This window comes from Rhea pennata, chromosome 1 (assembly GCF_028389875.1).
Source record: "Rhea pennata isolate bPtePen1 chromosome 1, bPtePen1.pri, whole genome shotgun sequence".
Taxonomy (NCBI): domain Eukaryota; kingdom Metazoa; phylum Chordata; class Aves; order Rheiformes; family Rheidae; genus Rhea; species Rhea pennata.
In genome coordinates, this window is record NC_084663.1 from 212,378,842 (window position 1) to 212,403,533 (window position 24,692).

Genomic DNA, 24,692 nt, shown 5'->3' on the forward strand with positions numbered 1-24,692 from the left:
CGGACAACTTAAATCATGTCAGCTGAGGCTGAGCTGAACATGATGTGGGAGCTGGGAGGGTTGTAGTCACCTAATATAGTCACCTAATAACCTAAATATTATTTCCCTAGCTGGTGCCTATGGTTGCATTTTCTGTAGGCAGAGGCATCTGGTTCTCTCTGACTGCAACTCTCAGAGCCATAAGTAAACCCCACAGATCTCCATAAATGCCTGAGCACATATGTAATCTAACATTTGTGAGGAAAATGAAGGAAAATCCTAGGAACGTGAGCTGCCTGGGTCACTGAGTCCAGTCTCTCATGGGCAAAGTTGTTAGACCTCCCACTGAGAAGGTCCTCAGGACATCTGCTTCGCTCTCCACCACAGTGCAGCGTGTGTCCTGTGGCAGACCAAGGACCTGAAGTGGGACACCAAAAGCCACAGTGCAGTCTTGATGTACATCATTCAAGCTCGGGAAGGGCACCACCCTGGAGGCTTTAAATCTTGTAATTATTTAAGAGGGGACAGCACAGATTTGCCCATTTTCCAGTGGGGTTTGGTCTCATTCTGGAGGTGAGAAGAAACTTGAGAACTTCATCCCATGGTGTTGGGGGCAGTTACAGTGTTTCTGTGCTCTATTGGTCGCAGCCAATATCACAGGCTAGCAAATATGAGGAATTTAGCTAGTAGCCAACAAGTTTTGCTAGCTTGTCAGGACATGCAGATCCAGTGGCCAGGAAGCCTGTTTGTGGTGTCAAGCAGCCTGAATTGTCACCCCAGCTTTGTCCTTAACCTCCCACGGGGACCTAGGGCCATCCAAGCTCTGGCAGAACACCGTGCCAGACCTGGCTGAAGCAGCTAAGTTGGTTGTGACCTGGCATACGTAAATGACCTCATGTGTTTTTCCTCACACAGATACCCTGAGGAGTATTGCCTCCATGAACCATGCTCCACGTTCCTCCCCAGCTGAGCTGAGCGGCTCCAACCACCATCTGCTCCGAGACCGCAAGTCCTCAGCACCGTCCCATTCCAGCCAGCCCACCTTGTTCACTTTCGACTCGCCGGCCAACCACATCCAGACCACCCTGTCTGCCAGTGCCCCTCAGGACTACCTTTTCCTGCACCAGTGCATGAGTAGAAAATCAGAAAATGCAAGGTACTGTCAGCTTTCTGGGAGTGAATCTCAGAGGACAGCGAATGGAGGGGTGGGGGAAGTCGGGGACAAACAACAAACAACGTGTCTGTGGAGGTTTTCAAGACCGAAGCTGTGAGCAACCTGGTATGAGCTCATTGCTGACCCTGCTTGGAGCAGGAGACTGGACTAAACACGTCCCAGGGTCCCATTCAGCCCAAATTACCTCATAATCCTGCTCCATAGACACAAATGGTGCTTGGGCCAAGGCGTAGTGTCTGCTTCGGAGCAGGCAGAGCAGGGCGGTGGGCAGCCCCAAGCTCCCCGTTGCCCAGCCCCTGGAGATTTTGGCAGTATGCTTTGCCTCACCATTTAATTTAAAGCAGCCTTGGCAGGGCGGCCTCCACCCCGCCGGTGGTGAAGATCTCTTCTGCAGTGTGGTCCCACAGTTCACAGAGGGTTTGCAGACACTCTCTCTGCCCTCACACATCTGGAGAAGTCTTTATGCCCTGGGGAAGGGCTGCCGGACTCGTGCAGTCTGGAGGAGAGAGGGCGGTGGGGAGGCGAGATAACAAGCCTCTGCTACGTGAGATGTTGCAGAGAGGTGAAGGATAAAGTGTTCTCCACATTCACAGGGCAAGAACTGATGAGACACAGATTCCTGTTTGGAAGGGGATTGAAAAAGAGTTTCTAAGACCCCTGAGGTGCTTTTAATAAGTGCCAGGCAGAGATTGCTTAGAGAGATGAGCCTGCAGGAGAAGGACTAAGTGACATCTAAAGGGCCCTTCCTTTTTTTTTGTGATTCTATGTCCATAACCTACTGTCCGCCTAAGAGCTGCGGAGGAGGAACAGCATGGAGCTGGCAAAGCTAGCCAGGAATTTATCCCCTCAGGGGAATTCTCTCCTCTCTGGCTTTCCACTCCTTCTTCAGCAAACAGGGCCCTAATTTAATCCTCTCATAAGGAAACCTAACAGTGAGGACAGGCGAGTGGGTTTGCCACCACTCTCCTGCCGTTTCAGATAGCGTTCGTGCAGCCCTGTCGAAGCCCAGTGTTCATATGGCTTCACAGCAGCCCATGGTATTTATGAGTGAACAGCAACTCTCCGCCTCCAGACCAAGCCAGTTGCCTTAAATAGTGAGGAGTTTTGGCTTGCAGGAGCATGAGGAGGAACCGAGGGAGAAGCGGTCTGAGCCCAGCTGGCTTGGTGGGAGACTAGAGACCAGGCTGGAGCCTCTGCTGAATTTTCCTGCTGCAGCTGCCTTTTACTACCCAAAAAAAAAATAATTAAATAAAGGAGGGAGAAAATTAACTTCAGATGGAGTAAATGGAACAGTGCTTAAAAAAGTTATGCGATGCTCCAGCTGTTAGACACCTCTCGTAAGCGAAGAGCTGCCAACCTTACTCTGGGCACAGCTAAGACCTGCAGAAAGACAGAGCAAAGGCCAGGGCTTGGTGTGCACCAAACTCTCTCCCTGCCAGCTCCCTGGGCTCTGGGCAGAGATAACCTGGCCGATGGCAGCATGCACAACTGAGCTAGAAATAATTGCAGTGATCAATGGTTAGTGTGCGGAGCTAGGCTGCAAATTGTTCCCCTTGCAGCTCTGGAGGTCTTACTTTACTCATCCATAAAATGAGGATGATAGCAGCTAATTGGCAGGAGATGCTGAATAATTAACCCTTGAGATACTTTGGGTCCTGCCAGAGTCCAGATATCTCATGGACAGACTGAACATCAAAGGCTGGGAGGATTCGTTTGTCCTGCCACAGCATCAGGGTTTTTTTTTCCCCCAAATAAGCCCTATTTCTGAGCGCCATCTCGTGATGGCTCCAGGAAACAGTGCCACTGTCCTTGCGCAGCATCAGCCCTGCCAGCGCAGTGCAAAACAGCATCTCCCAGCTCTTCCTGGCCAAGGGAAAGTGAACCCCCACCCCTGTATAAGCATTTCATTTCTTCCCATCTTCTGTGATTGATACAAGGCAGGAATCAGCTCCACATAAAGACACTCACATTTAGGAGTCTATGTAGAGGTATTTAATGGGACCTAATATCACACCTGGAAAGGAGGTAAAGTTCTTCCAGATTCCTATGTGAACAAATGGTGAGTTTTGAGTCTTTCTTTTTGCAGTCAAAACAGAGGTCATGTAACATAAAAATAAAATAAATATTTCAGTATTATCATAGAATCATAGAATCACAGAATCAGTAAGGTTGGAAGGGACCTCTGGAGATCATCTAGTCCAACCTCCCTGCTCAAGCAGGGTCACCTGGAGCATATTAGACAGGGTTGCGTCCAGGTGGGCCTTGAAGATCTCCAGAGAAGGAGACTCCACAACCTCTCTGGGCAACCTGGTCCAGGGCTCCATCACTCTCACAGGGAAGAAATTCCCCCTCACGGTCAGGCAGAACTTCCCGTGCTGCCCATTCTGCCCATTTCTGCCCATTGCCTCTTGTCCTGTCACACGGGACAACTGAAAAGAGTTTGTCCCCATCCCCTTGACACCCTCCCTTCAGGAACTTGTACACATTGATCAGATCCCCCCTCAGGCTTCTCTTCTCCAGGCTGAAGAGGCCCAGCTCTCGCAGCCGTTCCTCATAGGGCAGGTGCTCCAGCCCTCTGATCAACTTTGTAGCCCTATGCTGGACTCTCTCCAGTAGCTCCATGTGTGTCTTGTCCTGGGGAGCCCAGAACTGGACCCAGTCCTCGAGATGAGGCCTCCCCAGGTCTAAGCTCCTTTTATGGCTGTTGGCATGCAGTCTTGAAAGGCCTGGCTCACGCTTGGTTGTACCTCAGTGCAGGCAAATGAATCCAGCCCAAAGCTGCCAGCTCATCCTGAACTGGCCCTCTTCGTGCAGATGCATTAGACCTTCATTGCAGGATAACCTCTCTGGGTGCCTGTTTCAGGGAGCTCCCTGAGCAAGCAACCTGGCTGTATTTTACTCAGCAGCACTGCTAGAAACGGCCCTGTGCCTTCCAGACCTCAGTGCCAGCTTGCTCTGAAGATGGAGCCATCATTTCTTCCCACACTTGTCTCCGATGCTTCTCACTTTCCTATCCCAGCACTTCACAAGCAGCGGTTACATTTCCCCACATCTTGCAGGATTTGCTGCTGGTGATGCTGGTGGAGCTGCTTTGTGGAGAGGCAGTAGGAGACAAAAGTCTAAAGTCCAGATTTTGTGTGGCCAACTGGAGATTGAAAATTTGAACTGGACTTGAAAATTTTCCTCTGCCGGGGTTATGGGCCCAGAATTCCCATGGAACTTGTGATCTTCTGCAAAAAAAAAAGTGGAGTTTAAGTGCTTTAAGAATGCAATAGCAGCATGAGGGATAAAACAGGTGGCAGCAGCAGATGAAATGCGTAATTTGCCAGGGGGCTTTGGAGGGGATCTACTGATAGCAGAGGAGCAATGGCTAATGAGCAGTCATTAAAAGACTTAGGTCTCCACAGTGCCTGTGTTTATGTGGCCTCGGTCTTTGCTGGTGTCTCTTGGCATGACCACCATACAAATCAAAGAATCATTAACAAAGCAGGGACCTAGTAACCACACTACTCCCACACCCTGAGGAACTTGAAAGGTTTTGTAAATCTGAATTACACCATGGGACTATTTCCTCTCACCCTGCAGCTGAGATAGGTGCTGCAAAACCCAGGTCCCAGATGAGGAAAGGAGCTTCCAGGAATGTAGCTCATCTCCTCCAGGCTGTGCGGCTTGCAGAGCAGTCCAGCCTGAAGCACCAAAAACATGCCTCAAACACCCCATCCTACAGCCTACGTGGCGATGACAGCTCAGGCTCATAACCACCAGACAAAAAGCAGTTAAATAGAGCCACAATGAAAGGAAGAGAAGAACAAAACATGTCTTTACCCATCACTGACTTCCTACAGCTCTCTGGGCCGAAGGAAGGAAATTGTCTCTGTCACCACCAGCCGCAAAGGCTTAAATAACAAACAGGGACGCTCAGCGAGTCCGGCAGCAGCAAGGAGGGAACAGAAAGGCGATCCCTGAGATAGGGGTCATGTATGAGCAGTGTCACAGAGACACTTAGCTATTGACTGACCTTCTAACACTCCAGTTTTGGGGGATTATCCAGGCAGGATCATATCTAAGGAACCTGATCAGAGAGCATCAGAGGCTGGCGAGCTTTGTAGAGAGCTCGCATGGAGTCTTCCCCTCCAGTCCTCCCGTTATCTGCTCAGCAGTGACCTCCTCTAGCTCTCTGAGCAGATGGAGTATTGCCCTGCAGGAAGGCATGAACACAGCATCCCCTGAACACTTTGAAAATCCCCATAAAGGATTTTTAAGTCTTGCTCAAATTAATTTACGAGGGTGTGAAAATGAGTCTCTTTCCTGCACTGGCTGTTGGGTGGCCGAGGCACGATGATGACAATGTTGCACTGTACTGGGGGGCTCTTTACAGCCTTGCTTTGTTCTTACCTGATGGAAAAATTGCCTATTTGGAGCAATTTATGCCTGAATAAAAGGTTCATTCATAGCTCAGCCATAGAGCTTTCTGAGCACATACCTCCCACAAACAGCATGAGCTTCCCTCTGGGAAGAGGTTGAAGTTATAGGTGGTGCTTAGGTATTTTGAAGGTGTTTCAGTACAAAATGAGTTGTTAGCATGTTCAGTGAGGTCAGAGCTTGGTCCGAGATGTTCCAGTTGCCCTGACAGGGTGCTGTGTGGCAAACCTGCGGGAACTGAATGGCAACAGTAGTAACAAGGACATCTCCACCAGAGCTCATCAGCCTTAACCCCATCTATAGTCAGCTGGAGAGGAACAAGCAGTTCTGGGGTGTGATTCATCTGGCTCATTTTACAGCCCTCACGGATGAGATGAAATGTGCTCTAGACGTGCTTGTCTCCCTCCACTAATTTTGTGGACAGTTTATATGAGCATGTTTGCATGGACAAATCCCTTTCGTCTTGGGTGTTGCTGTGAGGAAGTCAAGTAGTGTTAAGTTATTGGAGAGCAACAGAAAAATGGGATCACTCGCCTGTAACCTACTACAGAGAGCAACCTTGCCGCCAAGCAATTGTGCTGGTCACCAGTGTTCCCCATCAGTCCTACTAGCCATGATGGTGTGTTCTTCTGTTCCTCTCAGCCAAAAAAAGGCAAAATCTGCTCCTTTTGCAACCCCAGTTTGTCCAAGCCTTGCTATTCCTTTCCAGATCCCCCAGGTTGCTGCCTTCAAATTCTTTCTGGATTTGAAGGCAGAAGGCAGTGAAGGGGACAATGTGGGTTGAGAGACTTGCAACTGAGGGGACAGAGCTAGGTCTGGGCTGTGACCACGCGGTGGAGTTGCAGCCAAGGTGCATGGTGCAAGCCCAGGATAGGTTCTCCCACACATCTAAGCCCCCTTCTCTCTTTCTTCCTTAGGAGTGCCAGTTTCTCCCAAGCCACAAGATCCTCGTTCTTCATGAGGAGCGACACAGCTGTTCAGAAGCTCTCCCAGGGCAATGGACACTGCATGAACGGGGTCAGTGGGCAGGTCCATGGCTTTTATAGCCTACCAAAACCCAGCCGGCACAACTCAGAGTTCAGGGACAGTGCGTACGACCTCCCACGGAGCTTCGGTTCCTACACCCACACCAAGTCAAGCCTCACAAGCTCCGAAACAGATAACGAGGAAGTCTATACCTTTAAGACTCCCAACAACACCCTGTGTAAGGAGTTTGGGGAGCTCTCCACAGACTCCTACGACATCCCTTCCACTCCTCTCTCCATCTATCAGATCCCCAGGACATTTACACTGGATAAGAACCACAATACTCTGGCCGTGGCTGCCAGTGACTCACCTGCCGCGCCACCCCCGCGGCCCCCAAAGCCCGGGCAGATGGAGCCACGGTGGGGCAGCCCACCACAGAGACCCCAGGCCAACGAAAGCTTAGGATTGGTGCCCTTGGCAGCCACGATTCCCAGGAGGAACACATTACCAGCGGTGGAGAACAGCAGGCTACACAGAGGTAAATTTGGGAATGGAGAGGAGTACCTTTCTACCAGCTGGTGGCATCAGCTGGGACAGTAAAACTCCATTTCTGTAGGGCCAGTGCTTCTGTTGGCATAAGCCAGCATGATGGGTTTGAACAAAACGAAGCTCTCGCAGGTGAGGATCTGGCCTGGTTCTTTTTATGAGATGGGTTTGTGCCCTGTAGAGACATCTGTCAGTGCTCTGCACACCCAGGCTTCTCACCTGGCTCTTGAATGCACTGTGCCTTGAATTAAAACCTCAAGCCTCCTTGCACCCACCTGGACCCCATTGGTCTTTCATCAGATTTTGCTTTTGAGAACTTTTGCCATTTTTAGCTTATGTGTTTTATCTCAGTTAATAACTAGGTTTTTGAGAACTTGCTTCAACCTGTAGCTGCCTTGATTTTGCTTACCAGACTGGAATTTTTCATGTCTCTGAGATATGCGGAGCCATCCTTCCTGTTGGCCATGCCTAGAGAGCATGATTTTCCAGGACCGCCACAGAAATGCTCCCCAAGAGGCACGTGGATGAGCATGCCCTTTCCAAACATTATGCCTAGTCCTATAGGGGACAGAAAGAGTCTAGGACAGAGTGATTTCTCTCCAGATCACCCATTCTAATCTGGGTCATATAACTGCATTATGTTATGCCTTGCTATTTCTCCATAGGCAGAAAGTGGGTGAGACAGTTGCAAGGTAACTTAGAAGGAATAGTAGGAGAGACAACATATCAAAAATGATATACACAGCTTTCTCAAACATCTCTTCCATCTCCTCCTACCTAAATACCAACGTGTATCATTTAAGCTGAGCTCAGACCAACATTTAGCGACAGATAGGCGAGACTAAGAGCTTAGCAGCCCATCCTCACCTGTCTCTCCTTTAACCCAGTTTTATTTCTGTCATACACGTTATCTGACGGTTTCAGCCCTGAGGTTTTTCAGTACTTTGACAGAACAAGGCTAGGTCCGGACTGCACACGCAGTTGTGTTGACACATCTGAGAGATGGTAATTGGGAGGGAGCATGGTAGGGGGTAGAAGTCAAAGGAGATGTGGCAGGCTAGAAACCCTGTCTTCCTGCCAGCACAGCACGCTACAAACAGCAAGAACAGGTAATGAGTTCAAATTATCTGGATATGGGATTCTATTTCCAGGGGCCACATTTATTAGCAGTTGTGCTGCAACATACTGTGTGTTTGTGACTGTGTTGCAGCTTCTTCTTGTGAGACATATGAATATCCCCAGCACGGAGGCAGCAGTGCTGTGCAGTCAGTTGAGTCTATGAACGATGGGTACAATTCCTACCTGGTAAGTTGGCGTTGGTATCAGCTGCGGTGCTATAGGCTATAGGCTATGTGTGCCTTCTGGATTCAGAGAGGAGACAAATCTGTTCCTGGTGGGATCCAAGTTCAGTCCTGCAGAGCTGAGTCAAGAATGATTTTATTAGCGACTTCAGTTGAAACCTTGTCCATAAGGAGATTTTTTTTTTCTCCTTGTGCAATCGGAAGTGCAACAGCTGCTCCTCAATACGCACCCCAAATATGAGAGAAGCACCATTTCATAACAACTATTTGTTCAGCTCCCTGAACATGCTGCAGGCAGTTTTCCTGGCAGACAAATCCTCAGTCTCACATCTACAAGGGGTTTTGGTACCTGCACAACTCTGTAGATCTGAGCCTTTCTTGTTCAGCTCACTGTGGTCTCTGCAGTGATGACCGACAGGGCAGAAGCAGAGGGACAGCCCCCTAACTTTCTGGCATCATATGCAGAGCTTTGCTTTGGATGCTTCTACAGAGTTATCTGCCTGCAGCTCTGACCCAAAAAAAGCCCAGGAGTTTGGCTTCATCCTGTAAGCCTGAGATGCTGTTGAGCTGAATTTGAAATGTTGCCAGAGCAGACTCTTTTGTGCACTTTCTAAGACTTCCTGAGCTGGAAATGACATTAAAGCAACCTTTCATATTGCATTTTAGTCATGGCCAGAACCCAGGGAAAAATGACTTTCCAGGTTAGCATTGCTTCTGCAAATCACACTCTGTTCATGAGAAGAGGCTCAGGTCTGGAGGATTAAGATCATTCTATGAACTCAGGATGTTTCAATGTCTTGCAAACAGGGGCTGAAGCAGGAGAGGTAGAACTAGTGTGGGGACTGCTGGCTCCTGGGACCCAGCAGTTGTAATTAACCCTCCGAGAGTGCTGGTACCACATCAGGAGGCTGATGTGGAGGAGCAAGTGAGCCATCACCTGTGAAAACTCGTGGCAAGGGAGAGGAGATATGGTCCCTTCCCTCTGTGCTGAGATGAGGTGTATTGATAGGTACAGACAGGCTGCAACAGGAAGAGGTGTGACTATTCAAGATGCTATCTCCATCCCATCAACTCAGCTAGTTCTGGGATTAGCCTGAGTAGCGCCAGCTCAGGTATGTGTAAGGCCCTGAGTTAGAGCTGGGCCCATCCCCAATGCTAGTGCTCAGTGATGATAACAAGGATGGATTTATACTGGGCTGAACAGTGTCTGATGCATTCAACGTGTCCTGACTCTTTGCCTCCTGCATGTTCTCCAGCAAGCTAAGGCTGCCGTGGCCCGCTCACACAGTGCCGATTCCGAGGACAACTATGTTCCAATGAACCCCGGTTCATCATCACTGATCCACACAGAGAAAGCCAATGACAATGCCCAAAATCTCTACATCCCGATGAGCCCTGGGCCACATCACTTCGACTTAGTAGGGTTGTCCTCGAGCACCCTCCCAGTGCATAAAGGAGGAGCCATGACACAGTGCCACAGACGGTTGAGTGAGATCCAGCCCCCACCAGTCAACCGCAACCTTAAACCCGACCGGAAAGGTAAGGATATTTGTTTGTGGGGAAAGCTTTCCAGGAACCCTTCTCTTGTGATGCTTCAGGCTATGTCTGTCATATTGTGTGTACTGTATGGAGCAACAGTATTTGCATATCTTCCAGGGACTTCAGGCATGCACATCACTGCCTAGTCCTATTCAGAGTGTAATTAGTTAAGCAGCCACAGCACGGTCAAACATTCAGATCTTCCCCTTCCCTATCACCTTCTGATTTCAGGAGGACTATGATAAAGATACATCTTTCGTGGTGTTTCTAAACAGCCTACCTCAATTCTTTCCTGGCCTTTACAGAAGGTGCATAACACAGGCACAACCTCACGCCTTTTGCCTCCACTGCTCCCTATTTTCTGCCTCAAAATCCTTGGGTCATATTCAGATGGCCCTAATTTCACCTAGTATTTCCTATTGGCTGTTTTTAGGCAGCTCTACCCTTGGAGCTTTACCTTCTCCCTCCAAGTCATACCTCTGATCATTGCCCAGACCATCAGGGAAATTTTGGCCATAGTCAAATAGATGCTGAGCGGGGAAAGTTTCCATCTCACTGCCTGCAGGCTGTCAGAATGTAACCAGATTAGAGCACTAGGTGAGGTCTGGGGCTAGAAAGCAGTGCTGTTTTCTTCTACATAATGAACTAATCGTGATTAGAAGAGCTTTCGTATTACACTGCAGATTCACTTTTTAAGTTCCTCAGGGGAAGTTCTGGCCAGAGGCTACTCAGTGCTAGCAGCAGCCTGGTATTGTCTAGCTCTATCATCTGGCCATAAGCAGCGGGAGGCTTTTCCCACTCATCAGGGCTTATTACGCCCTTTGTTTGGGCATTTTTAGCAAATCTCCATTTCCTTGAAGGCACATTCCCCTTTTGGAGCCACCTATGCGCTGGGGACCCTTGGAGACTGGCAGGAGGAGTTGTGTGCCATGGATCAGAGGGAAAAGTTGCCTCATTTCCTGTAATCTTAGCATAAACAATCCCCTTTTGACTGGGGATATTCATCAGGTGGAAGGAGGGTTGGTGGGCTGAGTAACCTGAGAGCGGAGTGGGAAACAACCAGCATGTTTGGGGGGATCATCCCCTCTCAAGCCAGTTGTGAGAGCTGAGTTGTTGTGAACATCCTCCCTCTGAAAAAAAGTCATCTTCTCGTATTCCCTCTCAGCAAAACCATCACCTCTGGACCTGAGGAACAACACAGTCATTGATGAGCTTCCCTTCAAATCACCAGTCACTAAATCCTGGTCCAGGCCTACGTGAGTACCTGGTTGGGGTATGAGTGCTTGCTTTGCTCTGATGGCAGATCCCTGTTTCAGCCAGGTCCCACTCTCTCTGGTGTCTACATGTAGCCTCAGTGTCTCCTTTGCCTTTGGTTAAACATCTCTGCCTGAATGTCACAGGGATGCCAGCTGTCCTTCTGCTCTGCTGTCTGCAGAGGTTTCTTGTTGTCCGTCATCTCTTTCTGGTGAAGGGACACATTTCTAATATGCCATCCTGACTCAAACCAGAAGCAAGCCCAAAGTTTGGATGCGGACTTGAATTTTCCCAGAAGATAGATGCTCTTTTGTCAGTTTTAAAATCAAGAGCTGGGTCATGTGTTAGGAACATACAAACATAAGAACAGCTGAACTTGGTCAGACTGAAAGTCCAGCTTGTCCAAGATCTTGTCTCCATCAGTGACCAGTAGGAGCTATCTGGGAAGAGTATAAGAACTGAGCGTTCATATTGCAATACTTTCTTAGAATATTCTGCCACACCATGGTAATTTTCTTGGCCAGATCATTGTCAGGCTTTGGATTTGGGTCAGATGTTGTCAAAGCAGAAGGGTTCCTGTCTTGGGCTCCTCACAAGCTCTGTCAAGCATAGTAAGAGCTGGAGTCGTATTCCCCATACCACAGCTGGTGGCAGCATGATAAGTTAATTTAGGTTAGGATTCCACATGAAAGCCCAGCAAGTGGCAGAGCAGCTAATTAAGATCATTTGAAGACATTTCCTATTTCTGGGGTTTGACACCACCTGCAGATTTCTGGCTTTGACACAGGATCTGTGGTCTGCAGAGACTCGTGACACATCTGAGTGACCCCCAGCTCAGCTGAACTGAGGACACAGTGTGCAATTTCACAACCACCTCTTGCAAAAAAAATGCTTTAATCTAGAAATGTAGAGTTTATGCACTCACAGAATTTCACTGATTTCTGTTTTGATTGCCTTGAAAGCAAAGCTTAGCCTGGAGGAAGTCTGCAAAATGAAACCAAAGCACTTCATACCAAAGTCTCTCCGCCAAAAATAACAGGATTCACACAATTCCAGTTCTGCTGCTAATTCATAGTCTGATGTTGTCCAATAAAAGGAAAAAGCAAGACTTGGCTGTTATGACTCTTCTAATAAATTGAATTGTGTGGAGACCAACTGCAGGGCATGCGGGCTGTGTGCTGAAATCACTGCATCAGGAAAGAGAGAGTAGGGTTTGATTGACAAGATGTCTGACCATGTAGAAGCTAATGGATTTTTTTCTTTATCAGCTAATCATATGACCCTGCCTTTACTGCAAGGCAACGAATAGCTTTTTAAGACACAAGCTTTAATACCAGACACTGATTACATTATGTTAGTCTATATAATTAGATTTGACCAATTGAGAACAAGATGACGCCTTGGAGGTTTTGTTTTCCCACCAAAAAAGAAAAAAAAAAAAACAAAAAAAAAACAGATAGGCTACTGCACAGTAAACAAAGCCTGGAGCTGTGATTAGGATGGAGGTGAGAAGTCTGCTGTGTAGCTCCACAGAGGCTGTCTCTATATCCTACAGAATTAAATATTTCCTGTGAGATAAAAGAGTTTATGGAGCCTGGATTTATGTATCTGATAGCAGGAGAGTAAAGGATACATAGCAAGCAAGGAGTTATTAAAAAACCTTAGACAGAAAAAAACTTAGAAGACCAAACCCAGTGGTTCTCTGAACAGAGGGAAGGCTGGGCTGGAGAGACAGTCTTTGCCACCAGCTTTTCTTCAATAAGATTGAGGACCTAGATCTGAGCAGTGATGTTTGGAGACATCCAGTGCTGTCCTCTCTCATCCCTCCTCAGCAATGGGCAAATGACACCTGCAAATAACGTTATTTAACGTATTCATGCTTCTCTTTACAGTCAGACTTTCAACTCCGGCTCTTTGCAATACTGCCGCCCTGTCTCCTCGCAGAGCATCACCAGCACTGACTCAGGAGACAGCGAGGAGAATTACGTGGCAATGGTAAGCCTCTTCCTCAGAGGCCCCCGCAGCGAAGATACATATAGTCCTGGCAGGATGTGTATGTTCCCCAGTGCTGCAAAAACATTCCTAGCTCCCGACTATGGAAGCACTGAACTTGCTCAGATAGCACAGTGAGGAATGTAGCGTACGTCCTTACACACATCCTTACGCAGAGCGGTGGCTTTTGTTCCTAAAATGACACCTCCCGTTGGGGTTTTGACCCTAGATGAGAGCAGGAACGTGGACCACCTGCTTTGCCAGGAGTGAAGAGGTGATAAAAACATATTTGGATTGTCTCAATGTATTTTCATGATTTAAGTAGATTTTTTTTTCTTTTTTCCCCCGAGCTGCTGACATCATGTTTATGTCCGGGGCAGGGGCTATCGGAGCAGCAGCAGGGAGCAGCACTGGTTACAGGGAGGGGGATTTTGTCTCTTTCGACAAATCTGCTGACTTGAAGCATAGTTTTAAGGTTGTGTAACCAACGGGGCTGAGGAAATCTGCGGGCTGTGTAGCACAGTCGTGATTAGTGAGGATCCCAACGCCAGCCCGGCCCCACTAAGGTGTGGTTCCAGGGAAATGCGTAAGCCTACCCATCAGATGTTAGGCATGCGAATAAAATCAGCAAAAAAAGCAACAGGACTGCACCAATGAATCAAGTTAATAGTGTGCACTTATACGATTTGTTAATATCGGGCACGCACAACCCTATTGAGTCCCAGTCCAGCAAACCCCAGGCCCAGAGAGGACCTGGTAGCAAAGTGGTAAGTAAAAACAGGTCCAGGCTGGGACTTCTGGTGGAAGTGGAACCAAGGCATTTCTTTGCCAGATTTCTGTTAATTCCTTTTTTTCTCTTTCCCATTTTAATGCTCATTATCTCTCCTGTCTCTTTCCTGCATTAGCAAAACCCCATTTCTGCTTCTCCTGTTCCTAGTGGCACCAACAGCCCAGCACCTAAAAAGAGTTCAGGGAGTGTGGATTATCTGGCTCTAGACTTCCAGCCAAGCTCGCCAGGACCACACAGAAAGGTATGGGGGATTTCTAAACTTCTGATTAAAAGTAATGTGGGATTTTTTTTAGACATTTTTATCCAAATAGACAACAGCATGGGTCAGAGCCCTGGGCAGAGTTAGCAAGTGGCATGGTAACCTCTGAGGCATGAATTTTATGTGAGGATCTGCTGTATTTATTCTAGTCAGGATGTCTTTGTTGTATGTCTGTCAGCCTTGCTGGAGATGTAACCAAAAGCATGGATGTTTCAGGGGTACTAATGGACACAGAAATTAAGCTATAGATTGTAGATTTTGTGTCAGGCCTTATTCAAAAGCTATCAGAGGGCACACCAAGGAGCATTTTACAAGAAGAATTTTTCTTTGCTAGAGCTTCAGAACATCAGTCTTCAAAACCCTGGCCTGGGTTCTCCATGTGAGCTACTTTAAGGCACTCATTTAGACAATATTGAGCATCTATCTCCTACAGATCAGCTGTTTTTAAAGGGTGCCAATTGCTTTCCAAAAATGAAATTCCCATTTAAAAGTCAGATTCTGTTGACCTGATCAAGACATTACCCTGTGAGAAAGAGCTGTTGGGAACGGGTGGGTCAGGAATGAGATGCATCTTCCAAATACGGTGCAGAAAGATGGAAGGGAATCCTCCTACAGACCCAGTTGTTAGTGACTTTTCATTAGGTTCAAAATGGAGGAAATATGGCCATAAAGCAAATCGTAAAAAACAAAGCAAGAAAGGACCTTAAGGCGTCTCCATGTCCAAGGCAAACCATCTCTCCTTAGATGACAGACAGGACTTAAAAGTCTTAGACAATGGAGATGTCACAACCTCCCCAGCAAGACCACATGTTAAGATGAAGAAGACATCCAGGGTGGAGGAGTGGGATGGGGGGACCCGATACAGGTCCTGCCAGGTGCAACCCTGAGCATACAGCGGGGAAGAAGAGTGACTGCCTGATGTGTGCACAAACAACGAGCTCTTGAGCAATGGGATGGCACAAGGACAAGGCATTTTTTTAAACCTTCAGGGGACCCATCTGCGATCTGGCCTCAACTTTTTCAAACATCACCTTGTTCCCTAGGCAAACTGCCCCACTGGTTAGACTCTTTCATTATTTGACAGTAGTTTCTTTCTGCCCAGCAGTATTTCTGCAGGTATTACCAATTTAAATAATAACCTTCCCTGGAAAGATCATAGAATCATAGAATCAGTAAGGTTGGAAGGGACCTCTGGAGACCATCTAGTCCAACCTCCCTGCTCAAGCAGGGGCACCTACAGCATGTTAGACAGGGTTGCATCCAGGCGGGCCTTGAAGATCTCCAGAGAAGGAGACTCCACAACCTCTCTGGGCAACCTGGTCCAGGGCTCCGTCACTCTCACAGGGAAGAAATTCCCCCTCACAGTCAGGAAGAACTTCCTGTGCTTCAATTTCTGCCCATTGCCTCTTGTCCTGTCACACGGGACAACTGAAAAGAGTTTGTCCCCGTCCCCTTGACACCCTCCCTTCAGGTACTTGTACACATTGAGAAGACGCTCGTAGGTCTTCTCTTCCCCACGCTGAACAGGCCCAGCTCTCGCAGCCGTTCCTCAGAGGGCAGGTGCTCCAGCCCTCTGATCACCTTCATAGCCCTCCACTGGACTCTCTCCAGTAGCTCCATGTGTCTGTTGTCCTGGGGAGCCCAGAACTGGACACAGTACTGGAGATGAGGCCTCCCCAGGGCTGAGCAGAGGGGCAGGATCACCTCCCTCAACCTGCTGGCAACAGTCTTCCTAATGCACCCCAGGAGACCATTGGCCTTCTTGGCCACAAGGGCACATTGCTGGCTCATGGTCAACTTGTCATCCACCAGCACTCCCAGGTCCTTCTCTGCAGAGCTGCTCTCCACAAGGGCAGACCCCAGCTTGGGCTGGTGCCCGGGGTTATTTCTCCCTAGGTGCAGGACTCTGCACTTGCCCTTGTTGAACCTCAGGAGGTTCCTCTCTGCCCAGCTCTCCAGCCTGTCCAGGTCTCTCTGAATGGCAGCACAGCCCTCGGGTGTGTCAGCCACTCCTCCCAGCTTGGCATCATCAGCAGACTTGCTGAGGAGGCACTCTGTCCCCTCATCCAGGTCATTGTTGAAGAAGTTGAACAGGATGGGACCCAGTTCTGAGCCCTGGGGGACACCACTAGCCACAGGCCTCCAACTAGACTCCATGCCACTGATGACAATCCTCTGAGCTCTGCCTTTTAGCCAGTTCTCTTTAGCCTATTAAAAAATGTCAGTTGGGTCCAGTTGCAGCTGATGGGTGTCCTCTGAAATACTTGTAGAGAAAGAGAAAGTTCCAGGCTCAAGAAACTACAGCGAAAAAAAAAAAGAAGAAAAAAAAAGAAAAAAAAAGAAAAAAAAAGAAATCTCATTATCCAGCAGGTCTCCTGAGTGAACCAGCAGGTGTATCTGTTGTTTTGGGGACAAAAATAAGGTAGTGCTGTAAGTTTGTCAACAGCGCTAAGATGGATGGAGTTGGGACTTTTTTGTGCATCTACAAGATCTTTGCTTGTAAGAAAATGAGCCAGATTTGATTCTCAATCCTGTCCTGCAGTATCAGCAGTTAGAAAGCATGATTGCAACCAAGTATTCAAGTTTCAGAGTTAGTTCAGCAGGTAGAAACCAGGTACAGCTTTTGTCATTCCATTGCACCCCAGTCTCATACACAGGAGACATAGAGCAGGGTAAAATCTTTTATCTGCGACACTTTGAGAACAAGAGAGGGTGGTGGAGAGCTCTTGATTCTTCAAGAAAGCATGGGAGCTGCAAGTATCCTTGCTGTATCCATGATAAGGCTGTGGGGAAGGCGACAGAGGCCCAGGGTGACCATCAGGGAAGAGAGGGAGCTGAATGAATGATGAGTCTGTGGCTGTGTTTCTCCTGCCCACAGCCCTCCACCTCATCGGTCGCCTCGGACGAGAAGGTTGATTACGTGCAAGTGGACAAGGAGAAGACACAGGCCCTGCAGAGCACCATGCAGGAGTGGACTGACGTGCGGCAGTCCTCAGAGCCCGCTAAGAGCACGAAGCAGTAGTGCCAGCAGCGGCCCAGGATGGGCATCTAGACAGGCAAATGTCCAAGCAGTTTTCCCGGGCTGAGGCACGGGAACCCCATCTGGGGTTGCCAGCGCTGCTTGGGCTAGTTTCTAAGACTGTTGTCTGCAGAGGGGAGGGGGTCTTCATTATTTTTTCCTTTAAGACACAATGAAACTTAATTTCAGGGGAAGACTTGGCAGATACTGTTTGCCAGTGATAAAGACCAACTACGTTCGGTGGCTAGGTTTGTGCTTTAGCTGCTGGTTTCACTATCCAGGAACTTTAACTTAGCAATATCAGGTTTTGCCCTGCACAACTTTTGCTTATAGCTATTAAAGCCACCTTGTATGTGCGAACGCTGCAGCATCTCTCCCCGTCTTCTTACAAACTGTACCCTCAAACTGTGCCATGCGGGTTTGGCAGCATCTCTCGTAGGACATCAGTTCCGTAGCTCAGATTCCCATGACCCCTCCATATGGTCACCTTCTTCTCTCGCCCCTCCTACCGCATCCCAAAACTGAGCAAGGACCATTCCCATATGTCTTTACTTTCCTTGTCACATTTCTTGTAAATAATGATGTGTTCAAAATGTCTGTGAGCTATTTTTTCTCCTGGTGGGACAGCCCCCATGTTTATGGTTGTGATTCTTAACAGTTAGGAGCCCGAAGAGTATCCAAACCCACCAGCTGAGCTGGCTCTGAAGTCCAGAACTCATGCTTCACCATACATGCACAAGCACATCAACACATGCTCACGCACACATGCATGCACACATGAAGCAGCCAGCTTTGTTGGAGTGTCTTCTTCTTCCACTGATGCTTTCCAAGGTCTCTCAAAGACAGTGGATTGGAGAGATTAGCTTTTGACTGCAGAATTTAAATTCTGACCATTGTCTGTTTGAAGCCAAGTACCCGTGAATCTGGCCCTAAGAATCAAATTTTGCCCTTCATGGCAACAAGAGAAGCCCATAGAGGGAGAGTCCTTCATCTGTCGCCATCATGAGAAGCTCTGCGGTTGACTACTAGGAGCAGGAAGAGGCTCTGGAGGCTCTTGTGTATTGTGACTGGCATGAGGATGATCAAGAGGAAGGGGGTGTGAGGCTGTATGTGAGGACACGGAAAAGGCAGATGCTGTGCTGGAGAGGTCAGACTTGGGAAAAGGGACCAACGGGGTGTTTCTTGGAGGAACGGAGCAAAGTAACTGAGATGTCGAACTGTGGTGAAGCCTTAGGCTTGGGAAGAGGCTGTACAGGAGAGTCGAGGCAGAGCGGGCATTTGGGTGTTTTCATGTAAGCTTTGATGTTGTGCTAGGAGTGGTTTGTGCTGGGTGCAAAGGGCTGAACTAGGTGTTTTCTCCCCATCTTTAATTGCAACTATTCTGTTGTTTCTTCGACACAGCTAGGCGGCTTGCTGTTGACAACCCTGGACTCCAACTAATGACAGGAGCCTGCTGTTCCCCCTCCCAGCTTGCTTGACATATCCAGGCTTTGGGATTACTCCCTGAGCAGCTGCTGGGCTCAGAGAGTCAAGAGGGAAGAGGCAGAGATAGTATTTGCAGAGATAATAATTCATGATCTCATAAAAACAGGAAGGACTAATGATTGTCATGTAGCACCGTGATTGCCAGACTGTGAGCGTGGACACGGATAAACAGGCTGACCACGAACTGAGAGCCAGACAAGAGACACTAGTAAGATTAGGTAATAATATTTATTAAATAGCTTGGACCAGCTATTTTTTCTTCAAGCTGAACCCCTCCCAATGCCACTGGCTGGAAGTTTCTCCAACACCACCAAGAAAAACAAACATTAATGTTCATTATTGATACTTAGGCTTTAACATGTCTTTTAATCTTGGCCTGAGTTTGGAAAGAGCCAGATATGACCCACATGGGCCTAGGACGCCAATCCCTTTAGAGCTGGATGCTGCCTTGCAAACTAATTCTCAGATTTCCAGTTTAGATCTTCTCCCTTACTGTGAAAGGGGAGGATATTAGTGAAAAAGCTCTGGATGATCTTTTAGCACATTGCAATGTTGGCCTTTTACAGGAATAATAAAGCAAATATCTTAATGCTCATGATAAAAATAAGAGTCATCTGGGAAAAAAAAAAAGTGGGAAAGATTTAGCACAGCCATATGCTTTCTGAAGGTCGGGGAGTGTGTTACAGCCTGCAAGGGCCTTTGCCTCACATTGAGGGCTTGCACGCTTACACAGTGAAGTAATACAATGAAGAGAGTACAGTACTTTGTATTACTATAACCTCTTTCATCATCACATCTCAGGGGAGACTAAACATTGGGCCCAGTTCAGAGCCCACTGAAGTCACCGCGAAGCATCTCATGAAATTCTGTGAGCTCATTAAAAGGACATGGACAGACCGTCTGGTCTTGGCATCACATGGGTGCCTGAGAAAAGGGGAGAATAAGCAGAAGGAGAAGCTGAGCCCACCGGCCTGCTTTACGTTCACCTAACTGAGGGCACTGGGCAATGCAACACCGCCAACAAAAGCACCATCCCTGCTGAAATGCAAATTTGACTTCAGCAGGAAGCCAGTTTTCCTATTTAATCTTCCAAAGTATTATGATGACCCTTCCCAAAGGAAGATCAGATTGGGGAGAGGGGTTGCAACGCATGCTCGCTGCCCTGTATTAGTACATGTATTTACTCACCTCATGTCACACCGAAATGCAGCCACCGCTGGTGTGGATTACAGAAGTAATTTAAGGGGTAGCACCCAATGCTGCTATTTGGGCCTCTCTTGGTAAAACAACGCAATTACTCTAGAGAGTAAACTGAGTCCAGCTCCAGGCAAAAATGTGCTAAGCCAGACCTAAAACCTGGAGTAATCGGATGATAACTTGTGCTCAAACTGAGCCTTTTTCTCTGCCCATGTGACTCGCTGCCTCACGCACGTATCCAGTAATTTGAGGCGCGATCAGAAATTCATTTCCCCTTTGCACGAACAAGGTTGAAAGGAGAGGAGCTCTGGAACTGCTGAATAATATTTGTCTGCTGTATCCTAAAAGCAGGGAAGGAAGGGGGAAGCAATGTTTATTTCTGATGATACAGCGACTCGATGGACAAAATAACAAGTGGGATGCTGTCTGTTGAGCCGATGTCCTTCAGTTGTGGGATCGGGTGCATGCAGTGCACTCCCAGATCCAATCCAAGGGGGTAAACGAGAACAAGAGAGCCCTTCCTATTACTGGAGGAACTAGTCTTTTTCCTCTGTGTCCCCATTTGTTCATAGGACAGAAGCTGTCACATACAAGGCGTGGGATATCTCTTTTCCCTGGCTGAAAACTTCTGATGATTTCCATATTAAACTCTCCAAATGGCAGGATTGCTTTCATGCGCATCCCCGATAACTGGCCCTTCACATTTAGCAAGCCAAAGGATCCCTAAAATAACTACTTTGCAACCACTAGTTGCAGTGAGGTCTATATTTTCCCCTTCACATTGGTCAAAAACAGACCTTCTCCTCTGTTTTTTGCTGCCAAGCACCAAGCATGTGGCTCCTACACCATGCACCCTGTGCATTGCACTGCCTCATCCCTATAGACATAACTCTGCCAGCCCTTCCCAAGCCCAAAAGCAGTCAAGTAATCAATGGCTGCAGTAGAAATAGTCATTTCTGCCGGTTGCTGAGCTGATTACACCAGTCCCCAATGATTAATGTTTGTGAAGTATTTAGCATTAAACCGTATTGAAAAGCTGCTGGTTTAATTACACGGACTGCCAAGAACTTTGTCCTGAAGGCATTAAGTTCATCGCATCCACTCTATACTTAGATGCTCGAGTAAGACTGTCTCTTTTGTTAGAAATAGGTATTTTAAGAAGCTGAGAACATTGCAAATGAGTCATCTGCATTGCAAGCAAAAGGTCTGCCTTGAGTCCATACGTCAAAGCCTGTTCTTCAGCTGGACAGTCCCGTTTAAGTAAAGGGATGTGTATGTATTTGTGTGTGTGTTCACAGACAGAGGTTGAGTGTTTGACAAGCATGCTGACCTTTGCATTTACTTTTTCGAAGTGTCAGGACCAAGGCACAAAGCTTTCCCCTCTTTCAAAGCTGGTGCTTTTAGAGGCAGCATGTTTCCAGAAGTGTGTGTCCCTTTTTGTGAGCGACTGACTATTGCTCCCAGCTATTCTGGCTCTTCAAATGTCTATGAGCTGCCTTGTAACCAATTTGCTCAGAATTGCCACTCTAGTGCTTGATGGGAAATAAATTTCCTGCTATAAATGGATGCCAGACTTAGGCTTAGTCTGAAGTAGGAGAAAGAATGTGCGTGAGCGGACTGTGCAGGGGCAAAGCTGAGTGTTGGACAGACAGAGACAAATCGGGAGCCAGCACCAAAAAGTGACTAAGGCTTGGGGTTGCAGAGGGCTAATCAGGATGGATTTAGGATACAGGGCCACTAGCCACTGAAGAGGGAGCATGAGACTGGGAGGAGATAAAGAGGAGATGTTTGCCAGTGAGGTTTGAGTCTGGGTCTTTGCACAATCCATCCTTGGCAGGACTTACAAGTCAGATTTAAACAGAATGTTTGTGGGTTGTGGAGAGGAGCTTCTGATCACTAAAGGTCATGTGCTAACTCAAGGGGAGTGCTCCATGCGCTCTTAGGCTTTACCCAGGGTGATGCAGCTTCTGGTGGCCCTGCCTGACTCGCCTGGATTGGATAGCCCTGCACCCAAGGCCGTGGCACTCCTCTCCTGTTGAGGAGCCCCAGGACATGCGCCCCAGCATGCAGCTGTGCAGCAGAAGCCCTCAGAGAGAAGTGTTGGGGACCTAAAGCCCAGGCAAAGAGCGTGGTCAGATCAATGCTAAGGGGGCAAGGGCTGAGCCCCACTCTGCATGCAAGATCTGGGAGAGGGTGCCCTCCCCTACATCTCTCTTGGGCTGCTTGGCACGCAGCAGTGTGACAAGCACAGGATGCCCAGAGAGGCTGTGCCTCTCCACCCTAGGAGGCTTGCAAGACTCAGCTGGAACAAGCGCTGAGCAATGGTGTCAGATTCCATCACTGATCCTATTAAAGCAGGAGGTCGGACTAGGGACCTCCTGAGGAACTCCTAGTGTCATATTAGCATTCTAATCAGGGCCAGGGCCTCTTCTCCAGCTATGAAGCCAAATGGCAATGCACAACTCACATAACTAAGGCTAAACATGCTGCCAGCAAAATGGCCTAATCCCCCCCCCACCCCCCCCGGGACAATCCCTTGGACCTGGGAGAGGTTTCAGTATTTTCCTAGCTTGTGATGTTGCCATTCCATTTAAGAGCTGCACTTCGCATCACATTGTAGGGACAAGCCCAGTGCCATGGTGGTGTGCCTAGGGAGAGGCCCCATTCGTAACGGGAAGGGCAAAGAGCACAAGCTAACTCTATCCCCCGCTGGGGTATGGGGCCAAAGGAAACATTTGGCCATCAGAGAGCTGTCACTGCTGTGTGAACACCTGAGCAATTCAGGGACTTTGAGGGACCTTATGCCAAGCCTCAGTGTTTTCTTGCAGAGCTCCCCAGGGAAGAGCAGAGTGCATTACTGCCCAGAAAGTGCTAACCTCGTCTCATTCACACATTGATCTCCTGACTGCTAATGAGGTTCACGCAGTTAGAGATCTACACCTTTCGGTAATGATTTCTTTCTTGGACTTGAGGACATCCCTCTGTCAGCTCGTTCTTTATTTCTTATCTGTGTAGTCAAGATTTTATCTCCTTGTTCACAACTCCTAGAGATGTATTACTTACTAATAGGGCTGCTACTTCAGTGGCTTCTCTTGAGAAAATTTGATATGTAGCAAGGTGTATGAGATGTAGTTCTTGCCCTGCTGACCTACAGCCAGCTTGTGCTGGCATGCACCAAGTCCAAATTTCAACACCAACCAGCAACCTGTGGACCAGAAACTGGTCTATATGGCTCCATCTCTTGAGCTAAAAGAGCTTCACTGCGGACTTGCTTCCCATCAGAGGGTCCTTAATTTTCTGTATGGCTATTCCTAAGATATGACGGGTGTATTTCTACATCAGTGGGTTGACTACATGTGAGAAGTCTGCCCCCAAGACCAGGAGATAAGAAACCATTGTTTTTATTGTAGTACTTTGGGTGACACCATACTATATCTTCAGAAGGGAAAGGGTATGTTTAAGCTCTTGGTACCCCACTTTCTCTCCTGTTTGAAAAATGAAGATTTTTATTACTTGATTCCTCATCTCATAGATGTGTTCTGAGGCTTAATTGGTCATCATCTAATGATGAAAAGAGCTCATTTGAGCCTGCACACAATTGAGTCTGCAGGGCAGCATGACACCCTGCAACATTGTCACCTAGCAATGCCTAGTCTAGCACCACACAGGACATGAAATTTCCTGTTCTACACAACTCATTAAGACCCTCATCCTTAATTGCTATGGGGAAGCATTTTCTCTTGAAGAAGGTGGGGGGAAAAAGATTTTTGCACAGTTTTGACATTCTGCTGCCATATCACCCCTCAAAATACAACGTCTCTTTTAAGAGCGCTTCTAACGTTGTGGTCGAAGCCTGCCCCATGCAGGCAAAGGGAGTAGGACCATAGGCTCCATGGGGAGTCTGCCAGTGAGTTAGGACCAAACCTTTGGAGTAGGACATCCCGCTCAACCCAGCCCTCGGTGAAGTCCACCAATCCCTGTTGACTTCAGTGATCACAGTGTGGGAACGACCCCATCTGAATTAGGGTAGCTTTATCTGTTTGTTTCTTCAACTGCTGCAAGGAGAGTCGGAGCCCTGGCTTTGAAGCCAGCGTGCTGGCAGCCTATTTGCAGTGATATTTTGTGTGTTTTGAAGCCTATGACTGTTCTTAAACAGGAGTATTTTTAATTTTTTTTTATTTGTAGAAGGAAGGACAAGAGTAATCTGTGGCAAACTGTACAGTATGTGTCTTCTTGTGGTGTCACTGTTTGAAAGGTAATTAAGTTTTCAAATCACTGTGGACAGCTAATCACTTAAGTTATTAATTTATTCTTTGGGGTTTTGTTGTTTTTTTAAGTAATTTGAAACAATTATTTATCCTGTAAATTGATCTTGAGTGAAACTTAGATAATACTTTTTTTGCTGTTAATAAACATGGTACCTGCCTGACGTGAAGGTGATCTCGTTTTTAAGTACTGTATATGCAGTGGAAAAGCAACGGGAAAAATAAAAGAATAATAATAAAAAAGACCTCTCTCACTGCTGACTCCAAAGATTGATTTGTGGGGGGGGAGGGGTATTAATTTCCAGGTCAGTGGGGCTACCTGGCACCTTTAAAATGTTCAGAGCACCTTCCTTTGCATCACCAAGTATCTCCCCTCCTTCAGCTCCAGGTGCCCTGCCTGGGCAGCGAGGCCAGAGCAGATACTGCAAGGTTTGGGGTAGTTTTTTAGAAACACTGGCTCTGTCTAGGCTAGTAAATTAAATAGACCAGGAACTGTTTGCTGAC

The 24,692-nt window shown here is 47.7% G+C and overlaps 1 protein-coding gene across 2 annotated transcripts in view; it reads left to right on the forward strand.

Moving 5' to 3' along the window:
- GAB2 (GRB2 associated binding protein 2) overlaps window positions 1–24,442 on the forward strand; it is a 127,668-nt gene extending 103,226 nt beyond the window's left edge. The window contains exons 3-10 of one of the 2 annotated variants that reach the window (XR_009957337.1): window positions 895–1,135; window positions 6,493–7,079; window positions 8,298–8,392; window positions 9,645–9,927; window positions 11,093–11,183; window positions 13,074–13,176; window positions 14,111–14,204; window positions 17,101–17,184. Coding sequence is in view for 1 of the 2 variants with exons in the window: in XM_062567395.1 (XP_062423379.1) it covers window positions 895–1,135; window positions 6,493–7,079; window positions 8,298–8,392; window positions 9,645–9,927; window positions 11,093–11,183; window positions 13,074–13,176; window positions 14,079–14,204; window positions 17,101–17,244 (1,670 nt within the window). In the remaining variant the exon portion in view is untranslated. Of the gene's footprint in view, window positions 1–894; window positions 1,136–6,492; window positions 7,080–8,297; window positions 8,393–9,644; window positions 9,928–11,092; window positions 11,184–13,073; window positions 13,177–14,078; window positions 14,205–17,100 lie in introns of both variants that reach the window. The other variant, XM_062567395.1, reaches the window with a different exon arrangement.
- Window positions 24,443–24,692: the final 250 nt, after the last annotated feature.